The sequence below is a fragment of the Panulirus ornatus genome, chromosome 19 (genome assembly GCF_036320965.1).
Source record: "Panulirus ornatus isolate Po-2019 chromosome 19, ASM3632096v1, whole genome shotgun sequence".
NCBI lineage: Eukaryota > Metazoa > Arthropoda > Malacostraca > Decapoda > Palinuridae > Panulirus > Panulirus ornatus.
Window position 1 is genome coordinate 25,254,608 of NC_092242.1, and position 23,159 is coordinate 25,277,766.

General features: G+C 42.5%; 1 protein-coding gene across 1 annotated transcript in view; it reads left to right on the forward strand.

The window, feature by feature from the left end:
* The window catches only part of LOC139755459 (crustacean calcium-binding protein 23), a 163,474-nt gene that overhangs the window by 125,956 nt on the left and 14,359 nt on the right, over positions 1 to 23,159 (forward strand). The window contains exon 2 of the mRNA XM_071673779.1: positions 21,175 to 21,334. Within this exon, the coding sequence (XP_071529880.1) occupies positions 21,183 to 21,334 (152 nt within the window). The 5' untranslated portion in view covers positions 21,175 to 21,182. The remainder of the gene's footprint in view (positions 1 to 21,174; positions 21,335 to 23,159) is intronic.

Here is a 23,159-nt window from a genome sequence, read left to right on the forward strand (position 1 = left end):
CTCTCGTATCATACCTCCATGAATACAGGATGTGAAATTACCTGAGAGAAGCCTAATGTGGCACAGTCACCAGGATCCCTTGAAGGTATATGTCACAGCGAAATCTCTGCTCTAGATTAGACGTGAAGTAAATCTGGATATACCCAAATTGAACTAAGTCATGCAGTGATTCATCTATTACTTGGGGAGTCCATGAAATGTGTGTGAGCGTCAGGATCAACTGGCTTCCCGGGCCGCGCAGAACTGAAAAATGTAAGAATAATGTGATCATACACGAGAATTGTCTACCATGCGATCCTCACATGCTCTGCCATGCGATCCTCACATGTCCTGACATACCATCCTCGCATGCTCTGCCATGCGATCCTCACATGCTCTGCCATGCGATCCTCACATGCTTTGCCATGCGATCCTCACATGCCCTGACCATGCTACAATATGAAAGGTGGGGGTAGGGAGGGGGCAGTGTCCAGGGGTGAGGCGGTGGCCAGACACGCCCAGGCTACGCTCCATTTCCGTGATGAAGGTCGCTCCACCTCCACCCTCGTTAACTTTACCACTTGTCTTCATATCATGAGATCAGTATACCCTGACTTTGTTGTCTGCATTTCAGTGATACCTATACATGAGGTGCAAGAGGTTGAAGAATAATGAAGAATGCTTTCCAGTTAAATGAACTGTTCTACCGTACTTTACATTGGACTTGTCTGGCTAGGCTTGTGTGTGTCATTTCAGTGGTGATGATATTTTTGATGACTGTTTGTTAGGTCTTTGCAATGCCAGTTTCTTTACGTGTGAAGGTCTTGCAGGAGTTCTGAAACATTGACTTAACCAGAGGGAGCTCTTTGGACACAGACATAAGATTCAGGTGAGGTTTGAATGTGAGGGAAAGGGACTCATGTTTCATTAATGATCTTGTGTGTATGTGTGAGTGTGTGTGTCACCCAATGACTTTTTTTCCTCTCCAGATCACATGTTGGGAGACATCGTTTGAGACCATTGCCGTTTCACTCTAGGGGCTTGAGGTATAGCAGATAAATATAATTCTAGATTGTTGGGAAAGTAATCGCAAGAGTTAGATTATTCCTCTAGTCACCCTATGACTGGTCAAGAGAGTTCATCTCAGTAAAACTTTATTTTCAGAAGCATTGTCAGAAGCTTAAATCTATTGTTTATGTATGAAGGTAAGTTTTTTCATGAGAACATTTATCGAAAATAAAGGTACTATCATTATTATTATTGTATTGATATTATTATCCTTATTATTATCATTATTATTATTATTATTATTATTATTATTATTATTATTATTATTATCATCATTATTACTATTATTGTTGTTTTATTATCATTATTATTATTATGATTATTATTATTACAAAAGTGTGACTGGACTCTGCCTCCTCGATATTACCCCGGGTGTGAAAGGTCACCATTAGAAAGGCTGTCAAGATGTCAAATAACTTTTGTTGCTCCAAAGGAATCCATATTCTCCCTGCCGCTAGAAGTAGTGCAGCCTGGGAACTGCAGGACCTCCTGGAAAATGGGTCCTGGAGTAATTTGGGGCCCTGTCAAGAAGGGCGTCCTGCGGTAATTGGAATCAAGTGTGCAAAAACTTACTGGCACCTCTGGCATGAATAAACTGGAGATATTTAACTTTTACAACACCCTGCATTTAGGCTGTGAAGCTAGAGGCAACGCCCTGCAGTTAGGGTGTGAAGCTGGAGGCCCACCATGTGCTGACGCTTATGCTTCGTAAAACATTTGTCCCTGAGAACAGTATTTCTGTAAACACTTAGGAAAGTGTTTTAAAGTTTGGAGTCAAGATGTAATGCTTTGGAGAAATTGAGATCAATGGTTGAGGTCAGGTACATGTCAGTATATTACACCACACAACAATGTCTTTGTTGATATACCACTGTGTGAGCCACGACCATCTGTTGTATGCACCACTAGGCAGCACACAAGTAATCGCTAACAACATAATCCCGTTTGGAAGTCATTTCGTGTGGCATTACCCGTTTATTAACGTTGAAATTCTCGTTAACAAAGCAAGACATCAAGATTCTTTTTCTCGAATGCCATAAGAAATTACTCCTCCAGAATGTTTGTGCTTTCTTGTTCTTTCATCTTGATTATTATAAACTATTTTCCTCACCTTTCCTCACCGTATTTGTTGCGTGCGTATAGTCTTTATAACCATTCATGTCTCCTTTGCACAAACGTAACACATCAAAACAAAGTAAGTACTGTATAAACAATATGCCTTTAAACTTTCAGTGCCTCTGATGTCGTTCATGAAGTGATAGAGATAAGAAACTTTAATTTTAATCCTCCTGCAACAAAAAATGCATGGACGTCCACGGTGTAACGGTTAGCATTGTTGACCATAACATATTTACAGGGCCGGCCCAACAGGGTCAGGCACAGAGGTTATGGCAGTCGATCAACACCTGGTTGGTCGATAAAATGGGTACCTGGCTTATTCTAATATATATATATATATATATATATATATATATATATATATATATATATATATATATATATATATATTTTATTATTTATTTATTTTGCTTTGTCGCTGTCTCCCGCGTTAGCGAGGTAGCGCAAGGAAACAGACGAAAGAATGGCCCAACCCGCCCACATACACATGTTTATACATACACGTCCACACACGCAAATATACATACCTATACATGTCAATGTATACATATATATATACACACACAGACATATACATATATACACATGTACATAATTCATACTGTCTGCCTTTATTTGTTCCCTTCGCCACCTCGCCACACATGGAATAACAACCCCCTCCCCCCTCATGTGTGCGAGGTAGCGCTAGGAAAAGACACCAAAGGCCCCATTCGTTCACACTCAGTCTCTAGCTGTCATGTAATAATGCACCGAAACCACAGCTCCCTTTCCACATCCAGGCCCCACACAACTTTCCATGGTTTACCCCAGACGCTTCACATGCCCTGGTTCAATCCATTGACAACACGTCGACCTCGGTATACCACATCGTTCCAATTCACTCTATTCCTTGCACGCCTTTCACCCTCCTGCATGTTCAGGCCCCGATCACTCAAAATCGTTTTCACTCCATCTTTCCACCTAAAATTTGGTCTCCCACTTCTCGTTCCCTCCACCTCTGACACATATATCCTCTTTGTCAATGTTTCCTCACTCATTCTCTCCATGTGACCAAACCATTTCAAAACACCCTCTTCTGCTCTCTCAACCACACTTTTTATTTCCACACATTTCTCTTACCCTTACATTACTTACTCGGTCAAACCACTTCACACCACATATTGTCCTCAAACATCTCATTTCCAGCACATCCACCCTCCTGCGCACAACTCTATCCATAACCCACGCCTCGCAACCATACAACATTGTTGGAACCACCATTCCTTCAAACATAGCCATTTTTGCTTTCCGAGATAATGTTCTCGACTTCCACACATTCTTCAAGGCTCCCAGAATTTTCGCCCCCTCCCCCACCCTATGATTCACTTCCGCTTCCATGGTTCCATCCGCTGCCAGATCCACTCCCAGATATCTAAAACACTTTACTTCCTCCAGTTTTTCTCCATTCAAACTTACCTCCCAATTGACTTGACCTTCAACCCTACTGTACTAAATAACCTTGCTCTTATTCACATTTACTCTTAACTTTCTTCTTTCACACACTTTACCAAACTCAGTCACCAGCTTCTGCAGTTTCTTACATGAATCAGCCACCAGCGCTGTATCATCAGCGAACAACTGACTCACTTCCCAAGCTCTCTCATCCACAACAGACTGCATACTTGCCCCTCTTTCCAAAACTCTTGCATTCACCTCCCTAACAACCCCATCCATAAACATATTAAACAACCATGGAGACATCACACACCCCTGCCGCAAACCTACATTCACTGAGAACCAATCACTTTCCTCTCTTCCTACACGTACACATGCCTTACATCCTCGATAAAAACTTTATATATATATATATATATATATATATATATATATATATATATATATATATATATATATATATATTTTTTTTTTATTATACTTTGTCGCTGTCTCCCGCGTTTGCGAGGTAGCGCAAGGAAACAGACGAAAGAAATGGCCCAACCCACACCCCACATACACATGTATATACATACGTCCACACACGCAAATATACATACCTACACAGCTTTCCATGGTTTACCCCAGACGCTTCACATGCCTTGATTCAATCCACTGACAGCACGTCAACCCTGGTATACCACATCGCTCCAATTCACTCTATTCCTTGCCCTCCTTTCACCCTCCTGCATGTTCAGGCCCCGATCACACAAAATCTTTTTCACTCCATCTTTCCACCTCCAATTTGGTCTCCCTCTTCTCCTCGTTCCCTCCACCTCCGACACATATATCCTCTTGGTCAATCTTTCCTCACTCATTCTCTCCATGTGCCCAAACCACTTCAAAACACCCTCTTCTGCTCTCTCAACCACGCTCTTTTTATTTCCACACATCTCTCTTACCCTTACGTTACTAACTCGATCAAACCATCTCACACCACACATTGTCCTCAAACATCTCATTTCCAGCACATCCATCCTCCTGCGCACAACTCTATCCATAGCCCACGCCTCGCAACCATACAACATTGTTGGAACCACTATTCCTTCAAACATACCCATTTTTGCTTTCCGAGATAATGTTCTCGCCTTCCACACATTTTTCAATGCTCTCAGAACTTTTGCCCCCCCCCCCCCCCCCCCCCCCCCCCCCTCCCTCACCTGTGACTCACTTCCGCTTCCATAGTTCCATCCGCTGCCAAATCCACTCCCAGATATCTAAAACACTTCACTTCCTCCAGTTTTTCTCCATTCGAACTTACCTCCCAGTTGACTTGTCCCTCAACCCTGCTGTACCTAATAACCTTGCTCTTATTCACATTTATTCTCAGGTTTCTTCTTTCACACACTTTACCAAACTCAGTCACCAGCTTCTGCAGTTTCTCACCCGATTGTCCAAGACAATTGCATGTTTACCGAATGGCGTCCTAGCTTCGTCTCTTCGATGTATATCAACTGAATGTTATATTTCTCTCTTGTGTCTCCCCTGATGATGTGATTATTACACGAAAGTGCACTTACGAACTTTTCGTGTTCATTTTCCCCGTGGACTCAGAAATATATATATATATATATATATATATATATATATATATATATATATATATATATATATATATATATATATATATATATAACGCTAAACACAGCAAGGAGAAACGTGTGCAGTTAAACACAAAATAGTGGAAAGTTTCTTTGTTTTCGCAGTTGTCCTTCAGTCCAGGAACATAACACCGATTTTGTAATCATTATATCTTTTTTCACACTTTTGATGTGAGGTAGTGTTTCCTTGATGATGTATCAAGCATGGAGTTATGACACTGCACATGTATAATGACAGTTAAGTGCTTATTTTTACTAAACTATCAGTGGATTTTCATTTCTGATGCAGCAGATGATAAGGCTTGAATTAGTACTTTTTTTGCAGCACAGCGACACGAGAGGCAAAGTTGGTGGTATCTGTCAATATGGTAGGTAGGATGACTGTGGTATATGGGTCTCCCTCCAGGAAACGTTAGCCACACATAAGTAAATCTTATCATGATTTGTGGAGATATAGCAGTCATGCTCAACCTCCTGCTTTGTAGGTGATCTGAGACGAACTTTTTAGTGCCGCTTGTGCTGATACTACTTGTTATCGTAGTTATGGCACTTATGGTAGTCGAACTTTGTTATGGTAGTCATGAGTCTTACTTTGTTGTGATAGTTAAGACACTGGATGTATCATACTTATGTGTGATAATACCAGTAGTTGTAGTATATCATTGTAGTTAGTCTTTTCTGACATGATAATCATGATACTGATCAAAGTTATTCCTTACTATAATAGTTATGACACTAGTGACACACATACTTATTTGATTTAGTTATGACACTATTGTTAGTTTCTCTCCTCTGGTATTTTAATTATGACACGGCTGTTATCAAATTCTTTTATTATAGTAATTATGACATGTTAGTTCTATCTCGATGGTATAATATTAGTTTTGTTAGTGTATACTTTTTATGGTAATTATGACACTAATGGTATTCGTATAATGATTGTTATCATACTGCTGTTAGTTCTGTAATATAATAGTATTTATATGTTTGATGTTAGTTCTACCCTGGCAAGCTCTACCGAAAGAGATCACCAGCCTAATTATTATGTATTGAAGTATTTATAATGTGTTATGTGAGTACAGATGCATCAGTTTGCCTGTTATGTGCTATGCTGGTGTTACCTGTCACATGCTGGGCTTCACTCCTGGTGATACTTGCCCATCGTAAGCTGATGCCGTTGTGACGCTTTACCGACTAGGCTTCACAACCGTCGCGCGCAGATGCTGCTACTACCACACACACTAGTACACTGAGTCACAACACCACTGATCCTGCTGGAGTACTCTCCTGCCATAAAGTGATGCCCCTGTTGTGTGTACACGTTTCTGTACGTCGCTATCTTTGATCGTATGTTTTTGTTCGTGCAACATTAAAGTACGTGAGTTATGGCTAGCGACCACGGATTCCTCCTGCTTCGGTAATGTTGAAAAAGCCTATTTTCGTCGAAGATAATTAGGTTCTGTATCCAACTGTCTTTACTGCGGTAAGCGGAGAAATGTGATGACTGATGGTGTCTGCGTTGTGTGCCGGACGCCAGATCATAGATCATTAAGCTGTTATTTCCCAGAGGAAGTTTTATATTGTTTCTCAGAAGGAGACAGAGTTCGTCGGCCCGAGCAGTGCTGGACGCGGTCCACTGACTCACCCGGCCATGCGATTTTTGTTTGTTTATTTGTTTGTATTCTTTCCTGACATAGTATGGATGTTTCTCATTATTCCGTTTCGGGTGTATAACAAGCAGAAGGTAGATTTGGTGGTTCTCACCAGGTGAAGAGGCAGACTGACCAGTTGTGATGCATATGTCACCCACAGTAGATTACCACCCTCAGGCCAGTGCCACTCTCAGCCAAGTACCACCTTAAGGATAGTGCCGCCCTCCGCATAGTGCCACCTTCAGCCTTATGCCATCTCAGTGCCGCCTTCAGCCTAGTGCTATCCCCAGTCTATTGCCACTCTCAACCAAGACCCACCCTCAACCTTCAGTACTTCCCTCAGGCTAGTGCCTTTCTCAGCTGAGTGCCAGCCTCAGCTTTGGCCAGCCCTCAGCCTAGACCCTCACTCATCAGTTTCACGTTAATCAACTGTCCCATCAATAATATCCTTCACAACAACTTCCAAGTCTGCTATTCCACCATCGGCAGCTCCTCATTCATCAAGCTCCACACTGAAGAGGACTCACAAACACGACCCTCACTAGTGCTCCGCTTAACAGCTTAACGTTCAATTTTCACAACCGAATGCTCCAGATTCAATGAGTCTTCGCTTCACTTGGTGTACGTTCACCGGTACTCCACACTCACTTTTCATTCACTCAGTACTCACCTTCTTCCCTAGATCCATTATATACTCACCGACCTACTGACTTAGCGATGCATTGCTCACCTATTTCTCACCCCACACTTGTCGCTTCTCCCTCACGTAGTTACATTTTCCTGTCGGCGAAGCCTTGTGATTATGAGGGGGTCGAGGAGCAGTGTTGAAGGACGGGGGCAGGAGGAGCAGCACCTCAAGACACTGGGGGGGGCCTCATGACCATGGGCAGTAGAGGTGGCGATTGTTTAACACGCTAGCACATGTCACGTGCAGGGTGAGGGGGAGACTCACTGCTCGTAACTTCACGGCAAGGTCAACAAGAGCCGCTCGTTATGTGCAGAAAAACACCTCGGACTGAGGAACACGAAGCCTTATCTTATGCACTTGAAGTCTTTGAGGTAATTTGTCACTTCTGTCGACAAATCAATAGGTAGTTTGTCTCGGTAATTCTTAAGACCTTTCTTAAAACAGGGCACAATTGTTGATATCCTCGTCGTTCTGTAAAAGACTTCGTATATATAAAAGAAAGGTGCGCGCGCGCGCGCACGACACACACACACACACACACACACACACACACACACACACACACACACAAGTATGAACAAAGATTCAGTCTTGTTGAAGGGAATCACAAAGTACATAACCGGAGGAAAGAAGACTAAGATTCATTGAAAAACAAATAAGATCAGATGGGTCTTCTGTAGATTCCATGTAGGCTGTTCAGAAACACCAGCTGAATTTATTGAAATTGATTGCTAGGGAAGGGAGGCAGGACCATTTTCAAGGGCTAGCGTAGTGCATGAAAATCGATGCAGTGCAACAGAGACCTTGGGACACACTGACAGAGGCACACAGGAAAATATTACGTAGCTGCAGAAGAATGACACGAACTGTTGGAGATGGAGCAATCAAGGTAGTTCATGGCCGGGTTGATGAAAGGTGTACACCATGCAGGACCACCGGCGCCGCTTGGTGGCTAAAATGAAGATTTTAGACAAAGTTAGAAACACGGACGATGACAGTACAGCACTGGTGGATCCAGCTGAAAAATGGACGGCATCAAAATTGGAACGATCAGTAAAGCAGGAGGCTAACATGTAAATCCATCATTATTTTTGGTTTGCAAGATCACATAACAGATTAAGAGAAAAAGGTAATTTTACACTTTCCGCCACACAGAAGTGACGAAATAATTTTATAGATTAGATATCTATCTTAATGTTTATTTACGATAAGAGATGTATATCAGAGTACTTCTAAAAGAAATAAATCTAACGAGAGCATATAATATAAATTTCGTAACTTCTGTGGGACGTAAGTTATAAGAATACCAAAAAAAAAAAAGGGGAATCCCATGGAAAGATTTCTAGAGGTTATACAGTTGCAATGTCGGTCATGAAAGAACGAAGAATTGGTTGATATAATCAAAACATGAAGTGACGACCAGTTATGGTCACGTTGGGTTTGGGGGTCATCTAATCTGGAGGTATTTAGGCAGGCGACGAGCTTTGAAGACACATGCGACAGATCAAAGGATGAGAGGGAGAAGAGAGAAGAGTACAGTCAGAAAATAAAATCCTGGTGACACCTAACGAGGTAAGAGGACAGAAACCCCACACTACCGCAGCAGAGAAGGCGGGAATGTTAGGGGAGGGTAAAATCAGACTGTACGTGATGTATACGAATGCTGATAGATGGTAAAGGAGCTTGAAGTTGTGCGGTGACGAAGATATAGACGATACTCCAGCAAGCCAGTTTTCGCTAGGTATAAGAAAAGAAGGAAAAGTGTCGCAGGATAAGAAAGATGGAACAAAGAAACTGCGAAAAAAATGTGGACAAGGCAGAAGAAAATCCAAGACTTTTTTCCACAAGTTCATCTGGAGTAAATTGTCAGTTGTTCGTATCTGGACACCAAAAAACATTTGACAATATACAACACGTGAGGCTTGTTGACAAGATGAATCACCAGGCAGGAGTGAGGGGAAGACCCGTCTGGTGCATAGAGGATTATCCAAGTGGAAGAGAACAAAGAACGCATGTGACAGAAGCCTTCACGTAATGTGTGCAGGTCACCACGAGAGTGTCATAGGGTTCTCTTCTGGGACCAATTCTCTTCTTTATCTTTGTGATTGACTTGCCTGAAGGTATGGACTCCTACCTGAATATGTTTGCAGATGATGCAGAGGTCATGTAGGAAGTGAATTGCGAGGAGGATTGCATCCCCTTGCGAGTGGACCTTGATAGCCTCCTAGGTAGGTCTGATACATGGCTGATGAAACTCAGCGAGTAAATGTAAAGTAATGAGGATGGGACACTGATAAAAGGTCTCAGTATGAATATTATTTGGCAGGAAATATGCTTCAGGTTTCTGCCTGTGTGAGGGATTTGGGAGATGACGACGTCCATTACCTGTCGCCAATCACACATTAGGAGAATAATGGAGACAAAATGTGTGCTGGCAAATGTTAGTATAGCTTTCAGGTATATGGATAAGACTATATTTTGGAAGCTGTTCATATTCTGCATAAGGTCAAGACTAGACTTCGTTTCTCAAGCTGGGTCACTGCAAGTAAAGAAACACAAGAAGCTGATAGAGAAGGCACAAAAGAGGGCAACAAAGATGATTCCAGATTTATGAGTGCTGAGTTACAGAGAAAGACTAGAAAGCCTAAGATTTGATCACTATAGAAAAGAAAACAGTGAGGATTGACCTGGTCACAACCTGTAGGTTTTAAACCAGATTGATGATGTAGCCAGTGAACAGTTCTTTGAAAGATGTAGGGATGGATGAACCAGAGGACATAACACGAAATTAAGCAAGAAACTTGTTAGAAAACTTGTAAATAAATAATTCTATGGTAAAAGAGTGGTGGTTGAATGGAATCAACCAAACGAGAATGTAGTAAATGTGGACAGCATACAGAGGTTTACAAGATCGTACGATGGGAGAGAATGTTCAAGAGATGAGGCTCTGCGAGAGTAAGACTCTCCCCGTACAGTATAGATAGGTAATTACACACACACACACATACACACACACACACACACACACACACACACACACACACACACACACACACACACACACAGCAAAGCAAAGCAAAACGAAAATTACATATCGTAAGTAGTGAATAAGTGTTTTATGTTGCTTCAAGGTAGCTGTTTACCGGCTGATTTTGTGAACTTAGCTCTAAAGTATCCGTTTATAGCATCGTTTTTTCTTTCTTTTCACTTGATCAGGAGCTTGAACGTGATTCATGGTGAGGGCTGTGCGGATGACCAGTGTAGATTATATTTTATCGATGAGGGTATTACAACCATAACGAGGGCTTCCTGCTGCAAGGGAAATTGACGAGGTAGATTTGTGAAACATTTCTTCTTCTGCAGGAGAGAAGGTCAGACAGGGGATGAGGGAATAAACAAATGGAACCTCAGTAGAAAATGATAATGAAAAAGAGGAGGTAAGATACAACATGTGGAAGAAGTCGAGAAAACAGGAATGTCTCCAAAGACCACGAATAGAAGCAACGCACGATTATAGATGTTGAGGAAGTGAAGACCATAAGCGAAGGGAACTGAAGCCAACGAGGAGAATGTGAGGGTATCTTATATGTGAGGGAAGAAGGAAAAGTAGAACGACAGTGTTATATGGAGGCTATAGGGATGTTGAATGCAAATTCTGAGATAAAAGGATCAAAAGAGATTTAGTTAATATGTTCAAGACATAAGTGGACGATCACTAATAATTAAATTCAATATGGCGTTGTGTAGTGTAGAGACACCGGCGCTGGCAAAGAAACACGCTAGCCAAGAGGAATTTAATGAAGGGTTCGTTGAGTAAGGGAAGAACGCAAGGGAAATAAAGAATATAGTCATGGGATCGTGAGAAGATGGAGAACAATAGCCGCCCTGACCTATGGCCAAGGTTATGAAAAAATGTGTTACCGTCAGACTGAGGGAAATATAATATGCACACAGGTGGAATGGTAGTTAATGGAAAAAGCGTTAAAGATTAAGGACCGAATCAGGGAAATCATAGCGGATACTGCTGGTGTAGCGGAGACGAAACTTGCAGAAGAGGTAAGATCTAATCTAATGTGTCTGGGGTAGGACGGGCTCTTTGCACGAGGGAGAACATAATTTCCAAGAAATGATGATGGATTATCCGTATAAACATATAGTAAAGAGAATAACCGCTGAAAAGACTTGCACAGTTATGATGGTAATTAGATTTTTTCGAATTTGGTCACATGTAAAGAATCATAAATAACTAATAAATGTCTAGATGAGGGTAACACAGTGGTACTAGAATGAAAACAACTGAGTTATAGGGAAAAGCTAGAGGCTTTAAATTTGCCCATCTTGGAAGAGAGAAGAGTAGGAGGTTAATGAAGTCAACAGTGAATACTTCTTGAAAAGATGTAGGAATAGACAACTTAGCTCAAAATTATGTAAGACACTTGTTGGAAAATATATCATGAAGTAATCATAGTATAAAAGAGGTGGATGCATGGAAAGAACTGTAATGCAACAATGAAATGGGGAAGTATACAGAAATTTGATTAGTTGTACGATTGTAGAGAAAGTTCAGGAGATGGGGCCCCACGAGTGTAGAACGCCCCATGCAATACAAATGGGTAATTGTTATACTCATACACACACAGCCAGTTGCAGGCACTTCACCCATCTCGTTGGTAGGATAGAAATTGCTGGCCGCTGGGCAAAATATTGCACAATATCTTTCATATTTACATACTTCAAATAGCTGCTCCAGCCTATCTCCTGTTGAATACACACCGTGGATGTTGCCAGACGCACGATGACTAAACCACGCAGTTGCCAATGATTTATCATTTTCTTAGAAATCTCTGATGGTTTGGATAGTATATTTTCAGGACAGTATATTATTGTTGCGGGATGGTTATGCCGGCAACATGGGAGGTATGAAGAGAAAATAATAGTTATTCCACTGAAAGATGCCACTGTGCCGTTTTCGGACATGATACAAATACTCCAGGGGGCCCCATGGTGCCCCATGGTGTAGTGGTTTGTTTTACTAATAACGAGTCACCAAGGGCCAGCCCGGGGTCGGACCCACATGGGTTCGAATCCTCGGCGTGGCAGTCGGCGCACACCCTACCCAAGTGTTCATCCTTACCATATGGATGGTCGATAAATGGGTACCTTGATTACGCTGACGTGTGTGTGTGTGTGTGTGTGTGTGTTAATCCTTTGTAGATACAAGGTCCACAGCCCTTGTCTCACACAAAACTTGCTCTGCTCCCTCTAACTTGTAACAAACTAGGAAGTTTCCTTCACTATTAGAAATCCTACGTTATATTTTTATTATTATTTATTATACTTTGTCGCTGTCTCCCGCGTTTGCGAGGTAGCGCAAGGAAACAGACGAAAGAAATGCCCACCCCCCCCCCTACACATGTATATACATACGTCCACACACGCAAATATACATACCTACACAGCTTTCCATGGTTCACCCCAGACGCTTCACATGCCTTGATTCAATCCACTGACAGCACGTCAACCCCGGTATACCACATCGCTCCAATTCACTCTATTCCTTGCCCTCCTTTCACCCTCCTGCATGTTCAGGCCCCGATCACACAAAATCTTTTTCACTCCATCTTTCCACCTCCAATTTGGTCTCCCTCTTCTCCTCGTTCCCTCCACCTCCGACACATATATCCTCTTGGTCAATCTTTCCTCACTCATTCTCTCCATGTGCCCAAACCACTTCAAAACACCCTCTTCTGCTCTCTCAACCACGCTCTTTTTATTTCCACACATCTCTCTTACCCTTACGTTACTCACTCGATCAAACCACCTCACACCACACATTGTCCTCAAACATCTCATTTCCAGCACATCCATCCTCCTGCGCACAACTCTATCCATAGCCCACGCCTCGCAACCATACAACATTGTTGGAACCACTATTCCTTCAAACATACCCATTTTTGCTTTCCGAGATAATGTTCTCGACTTCCACACATTCTTCAAGGCCCCCAGAATTTTCGCCCCCTCCCCCACCCTATGATCCACTTCCGCTTCCATGGTTCCATCCGCTGCCAGATCCACTCCCAGATATCTAAAACACTTCACTTCCAGTTTTTCTCCATTCAAACTCACCTCCCAATTGACTTGACCCTCAACCCTACTGTACCTAATAACCTTGCTCTTATTCACATTTACTCTTAACTTTCTTCTTCCACACACTTTACCAAACTCAGTCACCAGCTTCTGCAGTTTCTCACATGAATCAGCCACCAGCGCTGTATCATCAGCGAACAACAACTGACTCACTTCCCAAGCTCTCTCATCCCCAACAGACTTCATACTTGCCCCTCTTTCCAAAACTCTTGCATTTACCTCCCTAACAACCCCATCCATAAACAAATTAAACAACCATGGAGACATCACACACCCCTGCCGCAAACCTACATTCACTGAGAACCAATCACTTTCCTCTCTTTCTACACGTACACATGCCTTACATCCTCGATAAAAACTTTTCACTGCTTCTAACAACTTTCCTCCCACACCATATATTCTTAATACCTTCCACAGAGCATCTCTATCAACTCTATCATATGCCTTCTCCAGATCCATAAATGCTACATACAAATCCATGTATCGTATTATCACCATTGTGCCAGCAGCTACACTTACCGATGACAATGTTAATCTCCAGCCTCCCTGACCCCGTACGGCCTCAGCGATCATACAACACGCCTCCCAGCGAGAAAGCACCAGTTTCCATTGTCAAACAAAAATTCTGACCTGCGAAATTAATGATCACAGAACCCTTGCGCGTGCACACAGGCCGCGCATTAGGCCAGCATATGTATTTCACAAGGTAACAAGCCGTTCAGTGGGTTCAGCAGCGCTATCAGGTATTGAGTAATTTAGCGATATTTTGTCAAAGTTTGTTAGCTTGGGATCTGTCATTTCATAACACAGACGTTGTTAGTGGTGGCTATTCAGCGAACCTGACGCTAGGTTAAGGCTGTAAAACGAAGGGCGATGACACTCGCTCATCGGCCGACTGCAGCTGCTCCAGCAAGTGCTACCAAGTTCTCTCGTGTGATACTCATGAAGATCTATTGTTAACCCTTCTATCCTCTTCACTTCTGTGTTGTTTAATGTTATAGTGTTGAAAAGAATACTAATTGAGAGCATATGTATTAACAACTACTTTAAGCACACTGGTCCACTGCAGTACGCATTCTGTCAGTGTCTTACATAGGATACACCATATATATATATATATATATATATATATATATATATATATATATATATATATGAGAGGTGCAACTGGAGGGATGTGTGATCATTATCTTGTGGAGGCGAAGGTGAAGATGTGTAGAGGTTTTCAGAAAAGAGAGAATGTTGGGGTGAAGAGAGTGGTGAGAGTAAGTGAGCTTGGGAAGGAGACTTGTGTGAGGAAGTACCAGGAGAGACTGAGTACAGAATGGAAAAAGGTGAGAACAAAGGAGGTAAGGGGAGTGGGGGAGGAATGGGATGTATTTAGGGAATCAGTGATGGATTGCGCAAAAGATGCTTGTGGCATGAGAAGCGTGGGAAGTGGGCAGATTAGAAAGGGTAGTGAGTGGTGGGATGAAGAAGTAAGATTATTAGTGAAAGAGAAGAGAGAGGCATTTGGACGATTTTTGCAGGGAAATAATACAAATGAGTGGGGAATGTATAAAAGAAAGAGGCAGGAGGTCAAGAGAAAGGTGCAAGAGGTGAAAAAAAAAGGGCAAATGAGAGTTGGGGTGAGAGAGTATCATTAAATTTTAGGGAGAATAAAGAGATGTTTTGGAAGGAGGTAAATAAAGTGCGTAAGACAAGGGAACAAATGGGAACTTCAGTGAAGGGGGCTAATGGGGAGGTGATAACAAGTAGTGGTGATGTGAAAAGGAGATGGAGTGAGTATTTTGAAGGTTTGTTGAATGTGTTTGATGATAGAGTGGCAGATATAGGGTGTTTTGGTCGAGGTGGTGTGCAAAGTGAGAGGGTTAGGGAAAATGATTTGGTAAACAGAGAAGAGGTAGTAAAAGCTTTGCGGAAGATGAAAGCCGGCAAGGCAGCGGGTTTGGTTGGTATTTCAGTGGAATTTATTAAAAAAGGGGGTGACTCTTTTGTTGACTGGTTGGTAAGGTTATTTAATGTATGTATGATTCATGGTGAGGTGCCTGAGGATTGGCGGTATGCTTGGATAGTGCCATTCTACAGAGGCAAGGGGACGAAGGTGAGTGCTCAAATTACAAAGGTATAAGTTTGTTGAGTATTCCTGGTAAATTATATGGGAGGGTATTGACTGAGAGGGTGAAGGCATGTACAGAGCATCAGATTGGAGAAGAGCAGTGTGGTTTCAGAAGTGGTAGAGGATGTGTGGATCAGGTGTTTGCTTTGAAGAATGTATGTGAGAAATACTTAGAAAAGCAAATGGATTTGTATGTAGCATTTATGGATCTGGAGAAGGCATATGATAGAGTTGATAGAGATGCTCTGTGGAAGGTATTAAGAATATATGGCGTGGGAGGTAAGTTGTTAGAAGCAGTGAAAAGTTTTTATCGAGGATGTAAGGCATGTGTACGTGTAGGAAGAGAGGAAAGTGATTGGTTCTCAGTGAATGTAGGTTTGCGGCAGGGGTGTGTGATGTCTCCATGGTTGTTTAATTTGTTTATGGATGGGGTTGTTAGGGAGGTGAATGCAAGAGTTTTGGAAAGAGGGGCAAGTATGCAGTCTGTTGTGGATGAGAGAGCTTGGGAAGTGAGTCAGTTGTTGTTCGCTGATGATACAGCGCTGGTGGCTGATTCCTGTGAGAAACCGTAGAAGCTGGTGACTGTGTTTGGTAAAGTGTGTGAAAAAAAGAATGTTAAGAGTAAATGTGAATAAGAGCAAGATTATTAGGTACAGTAGGGTTGAGGGTCAAGTCAGTTGGGAGGTAGGTTTGAATGGAGAAAAACTGGAGGAAGTAAAGTGTTTTAGATATCTGGGAGTGGATCTGGCAGCGGATGGAACCATGGAAGCGGAAGTGAATCATAGGGTGGGGGAGGGGGCGAAAATTCTGGGAGCCTTGAAGAATGTGTGGAAGTCGAGAACATTATCTCGGAAAGCAAAAATGGGTATGTTTGAAGGAATAGTGGATCCAACAATGTTGTATGGTTGCGAGGTGTGGGCTATGGATAGAGTTGTGCGCAGGAGGTTGGATGTGCTGGAAATGAGATGTTTGAGGACAATATGTGGTGTGAGGTGGTTTTATTCGAGTAAGTAATGTAAGGGTAAGAGAGATGTGTGGTAATAAAAAGAGTGTGGTTGAGAGAGCAGAAGAGGGTGTTTTGAAATGGCTTGGTCACATGGAGAGAATGAGTGAGGAAAGATTTACCAAGAGGATATATGTGTCAGAGGTGGAGGGGACGAGGAGAAGTGGGAGACCAAATTGGAGGTGGAAAGATGGAGTGAAAAAGATTCTGAGTGATCGGGGCCTGAACATGCAGGAGGGTGAAAGGCGTGCAAAGAATAGAGTGAATTGGAACGGTGTGGTATACCGGGTTCGACGTGCTGTCAATGGATTGAACCAGGGCATGTGAAGCGTCTGGGGTAAACCATGGAAAGTTGTGTGGGGCCTGGATGTGGAAAGGGAGCTGTGGTTTCGGTGCATTATTACATGACAGGTAGAGACTGAGTGTGAACGAATGGGGCGTTTTTTGTCTTTTCCTAGCGCTACCTCGCACACATGAGGGGGGAGGGGGTTGTTATTTCATGTGTGGCGAGGTGGCGATGGGAATGAATAAAGGTAGTATGAATTATGTATATATATATATATATACACCTTCATAGAACATACAAACCTCCAACAGCCATATATATATCTGTGTGTATATATATGTATACGTTGAGATGTATAGGTATGTATATTTGCGTGTGTGGACGTGTATGTGTATACTCTGTTTCCTTGCGCTACCTCGCAAACGCGGGAGACAGCGACAAAGCAAAATGAATATTAAATAAATAAATAAATAAATGAATATATATATATATATATATATATATATATATATATATATATATATATATACATACATACATACATATATATATATATATATATATATATATATATATATATATATATATATATATATATATATATATATATATATATATATATATATATATATTTATTTATTTATTTATTGGGGATAGGGGAGAAAGAATACTTCCCACGTATTCCGTGCGCGTCGCAGGCGACTAAAAGGGAGAGAGCGGGGTGCTGGAAATCCTCCCCTCTCGTTTTCAGTTTTCCAAAAGAAGGAACAGAGAAGATTGCCAGATGAGGATATTCCCTCTAAGGCTCAGTCCTCTGTTCTTAACGCTACCTCGTTGACGTGGGAAGTGGCGAACATGTATGATATATATTATGGACAAACGTTTTTAATGGTAAACGTATAGCTAGCTAAATAATAACAGTAAATACCTTGTTGAGCCATTAATATTACAATTGAATTCCTCAGTACGTGAGCAACGAGAATTTATGAGTGGTCATTGTTTTCGCACGGTCAGAAATATTGCTCCTGTTCACGATCAATATTTGTGGCTTTACGGCAGGTTAGTAATATTGCAGGGCAGAAACTTCGTTTGATGCTGTCCTCCCAACGTTACTGCCCTTCCCCGGGATCCTTGAATCATTAGTCTATTTACACCTGCGTCATGCCTAAGGAAGCCTAGCTCTCGTGGGGGCCGGGTGGAATAACAAGTGTGACACCCTAGGCCCAGTGCTCAGGTTCCTCAGCACTGGCTGCCCGTACCTCCTGGGTTGGAGGGAGGTTTCGTCTCAGAACAAACTGCATCATGCATTATATATATATTTTTTTTTTTTTTTTTTTTTTTTTTATACTTTGTCGCTGTCTCCCGCGTTTGCGAGGTAGCGCAAGGAAACAGACGAAAGAAATGGCCCAACCCCCCCCCCATACACATGTACATACACACGTCCACACACGCAAATATACATACCTACACAGCTTTCCATGGTTTACCCCAGACGCTTCACATGCCTTGCTTCAATCCACTGACAGCACGTCAACCCCTGTATACCACATGACTCCAATTCACTCTATTTCTTGCCCTCCTTTCACCCTCCTGCATGTTCAGGCCCCGATCACACAAAATCTTTTTCACTCCATCTTTCCACCTCCAATTTGGTCTCCCTCTTCTCCTCGTTCCCTCCACCTCCGACACATATATCCTCTTGGTCAATCTCTCCTCACTCATTCTCTCCATGTGCCCAAACCATTTCAAAACACCCTCTTCTGCTCTCTCAACCACGCTCTTTTTATTTCCACACATCTCTCTTACCCTTACGTTACTTACTCGATCAAACCACCTCACACCACACATTGTCCTCAAACATCTCATTTCCAGCACATCCATCCTCCTGCGCACATCTCTATCCATAGCCCACGCCTCGCAACCATACAACATTGTTGGAACCACTATTCCCTCAAACATACCCATTTTTGCTTTCCGAGATAATGTTCTCGACTTCCACACATTTTTCAAGGCTCCCAAAATTTTCGCCCCCTCCCCCACCCTATGATCCACTTCCGCTTCCATGGTTCCATCCGCTGACAGATCCACTCCCAGATATCTAAAACACTTCACTTCCTCCAGTTTTTCTCCATTCAAACTCACCTCCCAATTGACTTGACCCTCACCCCTACTGTACCTAATAACCTTGCTCTTATTCACATTTACTCTCAACTTTCTTCTTCCACACACTTTACCAAACTCAGTCACCAGCTTCTGCAGTTTCTCACATGAATCAGCCACCAGCGCTGTATCATCAGCGAACAACAACTGACTCACTTCCCAAGCTCTCTCATCCCCAACAGACTTCATACTTGCCCCTCTTTCCAGGACTCTTGCATTTACCTCCCTTACAACCCCATCCATAAACAAATTATATATATATATATATATATATATATATATATATATATATATATATATATATTATTCCTGGGGATAAGGGAGAAAGAATACTTCCCACGTATTCCCTGCGTGTCATAAAGGCGACTTAAGTGAAGCGAGCGGGGGCTGGAAATCTTTCCCTCCAGTTTTTACATTTCCAAAAGGATGAACAGAGAAGGGGCCAAGTGAGGATTTTCCCTTTTAGGCTCAGTCTTCTGTTTATTGCAACCTCGCTAACGCAGAAAATGGCAAATATATATATTTTCACATGTTTACCAAATGGCGTCCTAGCTTCGTCTCTTCGATGTATATCAATTGACTGTTATATTTCTCTCTTGTGTCTCCCCTGATGATGTGATTATTACACGAAAGTGCACTTGGGAACTTTTCGTGTTTCATTTTCCCCGTGGACTCATAGGAATATATATATATATATATATATATATATATATATATATATATATATATATATATATATATATATATATATATATATATTTTTATACTTTGTCGCTGTCTCCCGCGTTTGCGAGGTAGCGCAAGGAAACAGACGAAAGAAATGGCCAACCCCCCCCCCCCCCATACACATGTATATACATACGTCCACACACGCAAATATACATACCTACACAGCTTTCCATGGTTTACCCCAGACGCTTCACATGCCCTGCTTCAATCCACTGACAGCACGTCAACCCCGGTATACCACATCGCTCCAATTCACTCTATTCCTTGCCCTCCTTTCACCCTCCTGCATGCTCAGGCCCCGATCACACAAAATCTTTTTCACTCCATCTTTCCACCTCCAATTTGGTCTCCCTCTTCTCCTTGTTCCCTCCACCTCCAACACATATATCCTCTTGGTCAATCTTTCCTCACTCATCCTCTCCATGTGCCCAAACCACTTCAAAACACCCTCTTCTGCTATCTCAACCACGCTCTTTTTATTTCCACACATCTCTCTTACCCTTACGTTACTCACGCGATCAAACCACCTCACACCACACATTGTCCTCAAACATCTCATTTCCAGCACATCCATCCTCCTGCGCACAACTCTATCCATAGCCCACGCCTCGCAACCATACAACATTGTTGGAACCACTATTCCTTCAAACATACCCATTTTTGCTTTCCGAGATAATGTTCTCGACTTCCACAGATTCTTCAAGGCCCCCAGGATTTTCGCCCCCTCCCCCACCCTATGATCCACTTCCGCTTCCATGGTTCCATCCGCTGCCAGATCCACTCCCAGATATCTAAAACACTTCACTTCCTCCAGTTTTTCTCCATTCAAACTCACCTCAGAACAAACTGAATTTCCATAATTATCCGGTATTGTTTTGCTTGGGCCAGTCACACAGACTCGGTTCATATTGCATGAGTCACATGCATAGTGAGTGTATTATGGTCTTGGAATCATCTTTAACACCTGAAGAATGTGTTAGAGATTTTTCCATTGGTGGATGTAACTTACGTTGACGGCTTTAATGACCTTGGCAGTTGATAGGGCTAAAACAACCAACCAACCGTACATAAAGTTCTTGTTCCATGTCATTTTGCGTGACGTCCCTACCAGAGTGGACCCTGTAACCTCAAGTATGTCCCTTCCCGGCAGGTTCCGGCATGGCCAACCGTCCCAGGACAGCCTCCACCAGGAACGAGGAAGACATGATGGCCAGCGCCCGCAGGAAGATCTCCCAGACAACAGACCCTGTGGAGAAGCTCCGACTCCTCTGCCTTAGCCGCGGCGCCGCCGGCATTATGGGCATGGGCAAGTAAGTCACTCCTCCCCCCTTCCCCACCACACCATGGGCAAGTAAGTCAGCTCACCACCCTGCTATGGGCAAGTGAGTTAACCCCCACCACACCATTGGTAAGTCAACCCCCACCACACCGTGGGCAAGTAAGTCAACTCACCACACAATGGGCAAGTAAGTCAATCCCCACCACACCATGGGTAAGTCAACCCCACCACACTATGGGCAAGTAAGTCAACTCACCACTCCGCTGTGGGCAAGTTAATCCCCACCACACTATAGGCAAGTAACAATCCACCACCACACTATGGGAAAGTAAGTCAACCTTCACCACACTATGGGCAGGTAAGTCAAACCCCACCACACTATGGGCAAGTAAGTTAACCCCCACCACATTATGGGGAAATAAGTCAACCCACCACCACACTCTGGAAAATTAAGTCAACCTCCACCATACTATGGGCAATCCTTACCACACTATGGGCAAGTAAGTCAACCCCCACCACACTATGGGCAAGTAGTCAACTCTCCACCACACTATGGACAAGTAAGTCAACACCCGACCACACTGTGGGCAAGTCAACCCAGCAGTACGCTCTGGGCAAGTAATTCAACCCCCACCACACTATGAGCAAGTAAGTCAACCCTTACCACACTATGGTTAAGTCAACCCCCACCGTGACATGTTGACTATTTTAAGAATAGGTAATCTATCAGGAAATGCCCAAGTAAATGCATGGGAAGAGAAATATCGTGTAAATCTTAAGAAGATATTCAACAGAAATACCTTTACCCGCATGTCACCAGGCTCACTAAAGGTCGCAGGGGGTCAATACAGCATCAATAATAAATCTCATTTCAGCATACAACAGCCTGGAAAAAAAATAGTCCGCAGTGGCACCCCACCTTGGGAATGTTGTTACATGACACATGGTTTTGAGTAGTGTGTATGGTTGGTGAAGAAATACCAAATATATCAATGTAGAACCAAATACCAGGTGATGTATGAAAGGGAACTTTATAAAGTTTAACTTCTTTATCAGTATTACATGAGAACTGTATGGCCATTAGCAACTCAAGTGTGGGCCATTGTGGTATCTGTTTCTTACTCTACAACACTTTTGTCTAGATCTCTTTTACCTTCTCATGTCCCTCCTGCCACCTACCACCTGACCCTTTTCAAAAGGCAGGTTTTTACTTCCTGCAAAAGTCTTGGATTTGTTTTGTTCATCTTAATTCTCTCTTTTTAGCTTTTCTTTTTATGTCATTTAAATCCTAGCTTCAATGAGGACTCCGTCTCAGTCATATAAGCTACGACAGAATATTATGAATAAATTGAAACACGGCAGAGTAACAACTGTAACAACTTGTGAACTGTATAATGTATGGAACAGTGTTACAAGTTGTGTGAACTGTACAATGTATGGCAGTATTATAGACTGTGGTAAGTGTATAAGAGAGGAGTCAGTAGGTGTTTGTCAGAGAAGAGAGACTTTGTTCGAGATGACACCACAAGACCAAGAAAAGTCGAGCCATCGTATCGTAAGGAATATGTAAACAACAGCCGCCAGGCAACATGTGAAAGGTATAAGAGAACAAGAAATTACCATTATGAAATTTTCTGAGATATCATTCCTATACGTAAAGCATGATATGGTGCACACTCTGGAAGTTGCCATTGCACTCACTCATGCAACTGAGTTACACATCCATTCCTCCTTCCCTTCAGCCTTGCTTTATCCTGATCCTACCTCCTCACCGCCCTTGAATGAATGCTTTTCCAGATGTCCACATTATCTCTGATTTTTAGTGTACCTGTGCATGAATTATGTTCAAGTATTCA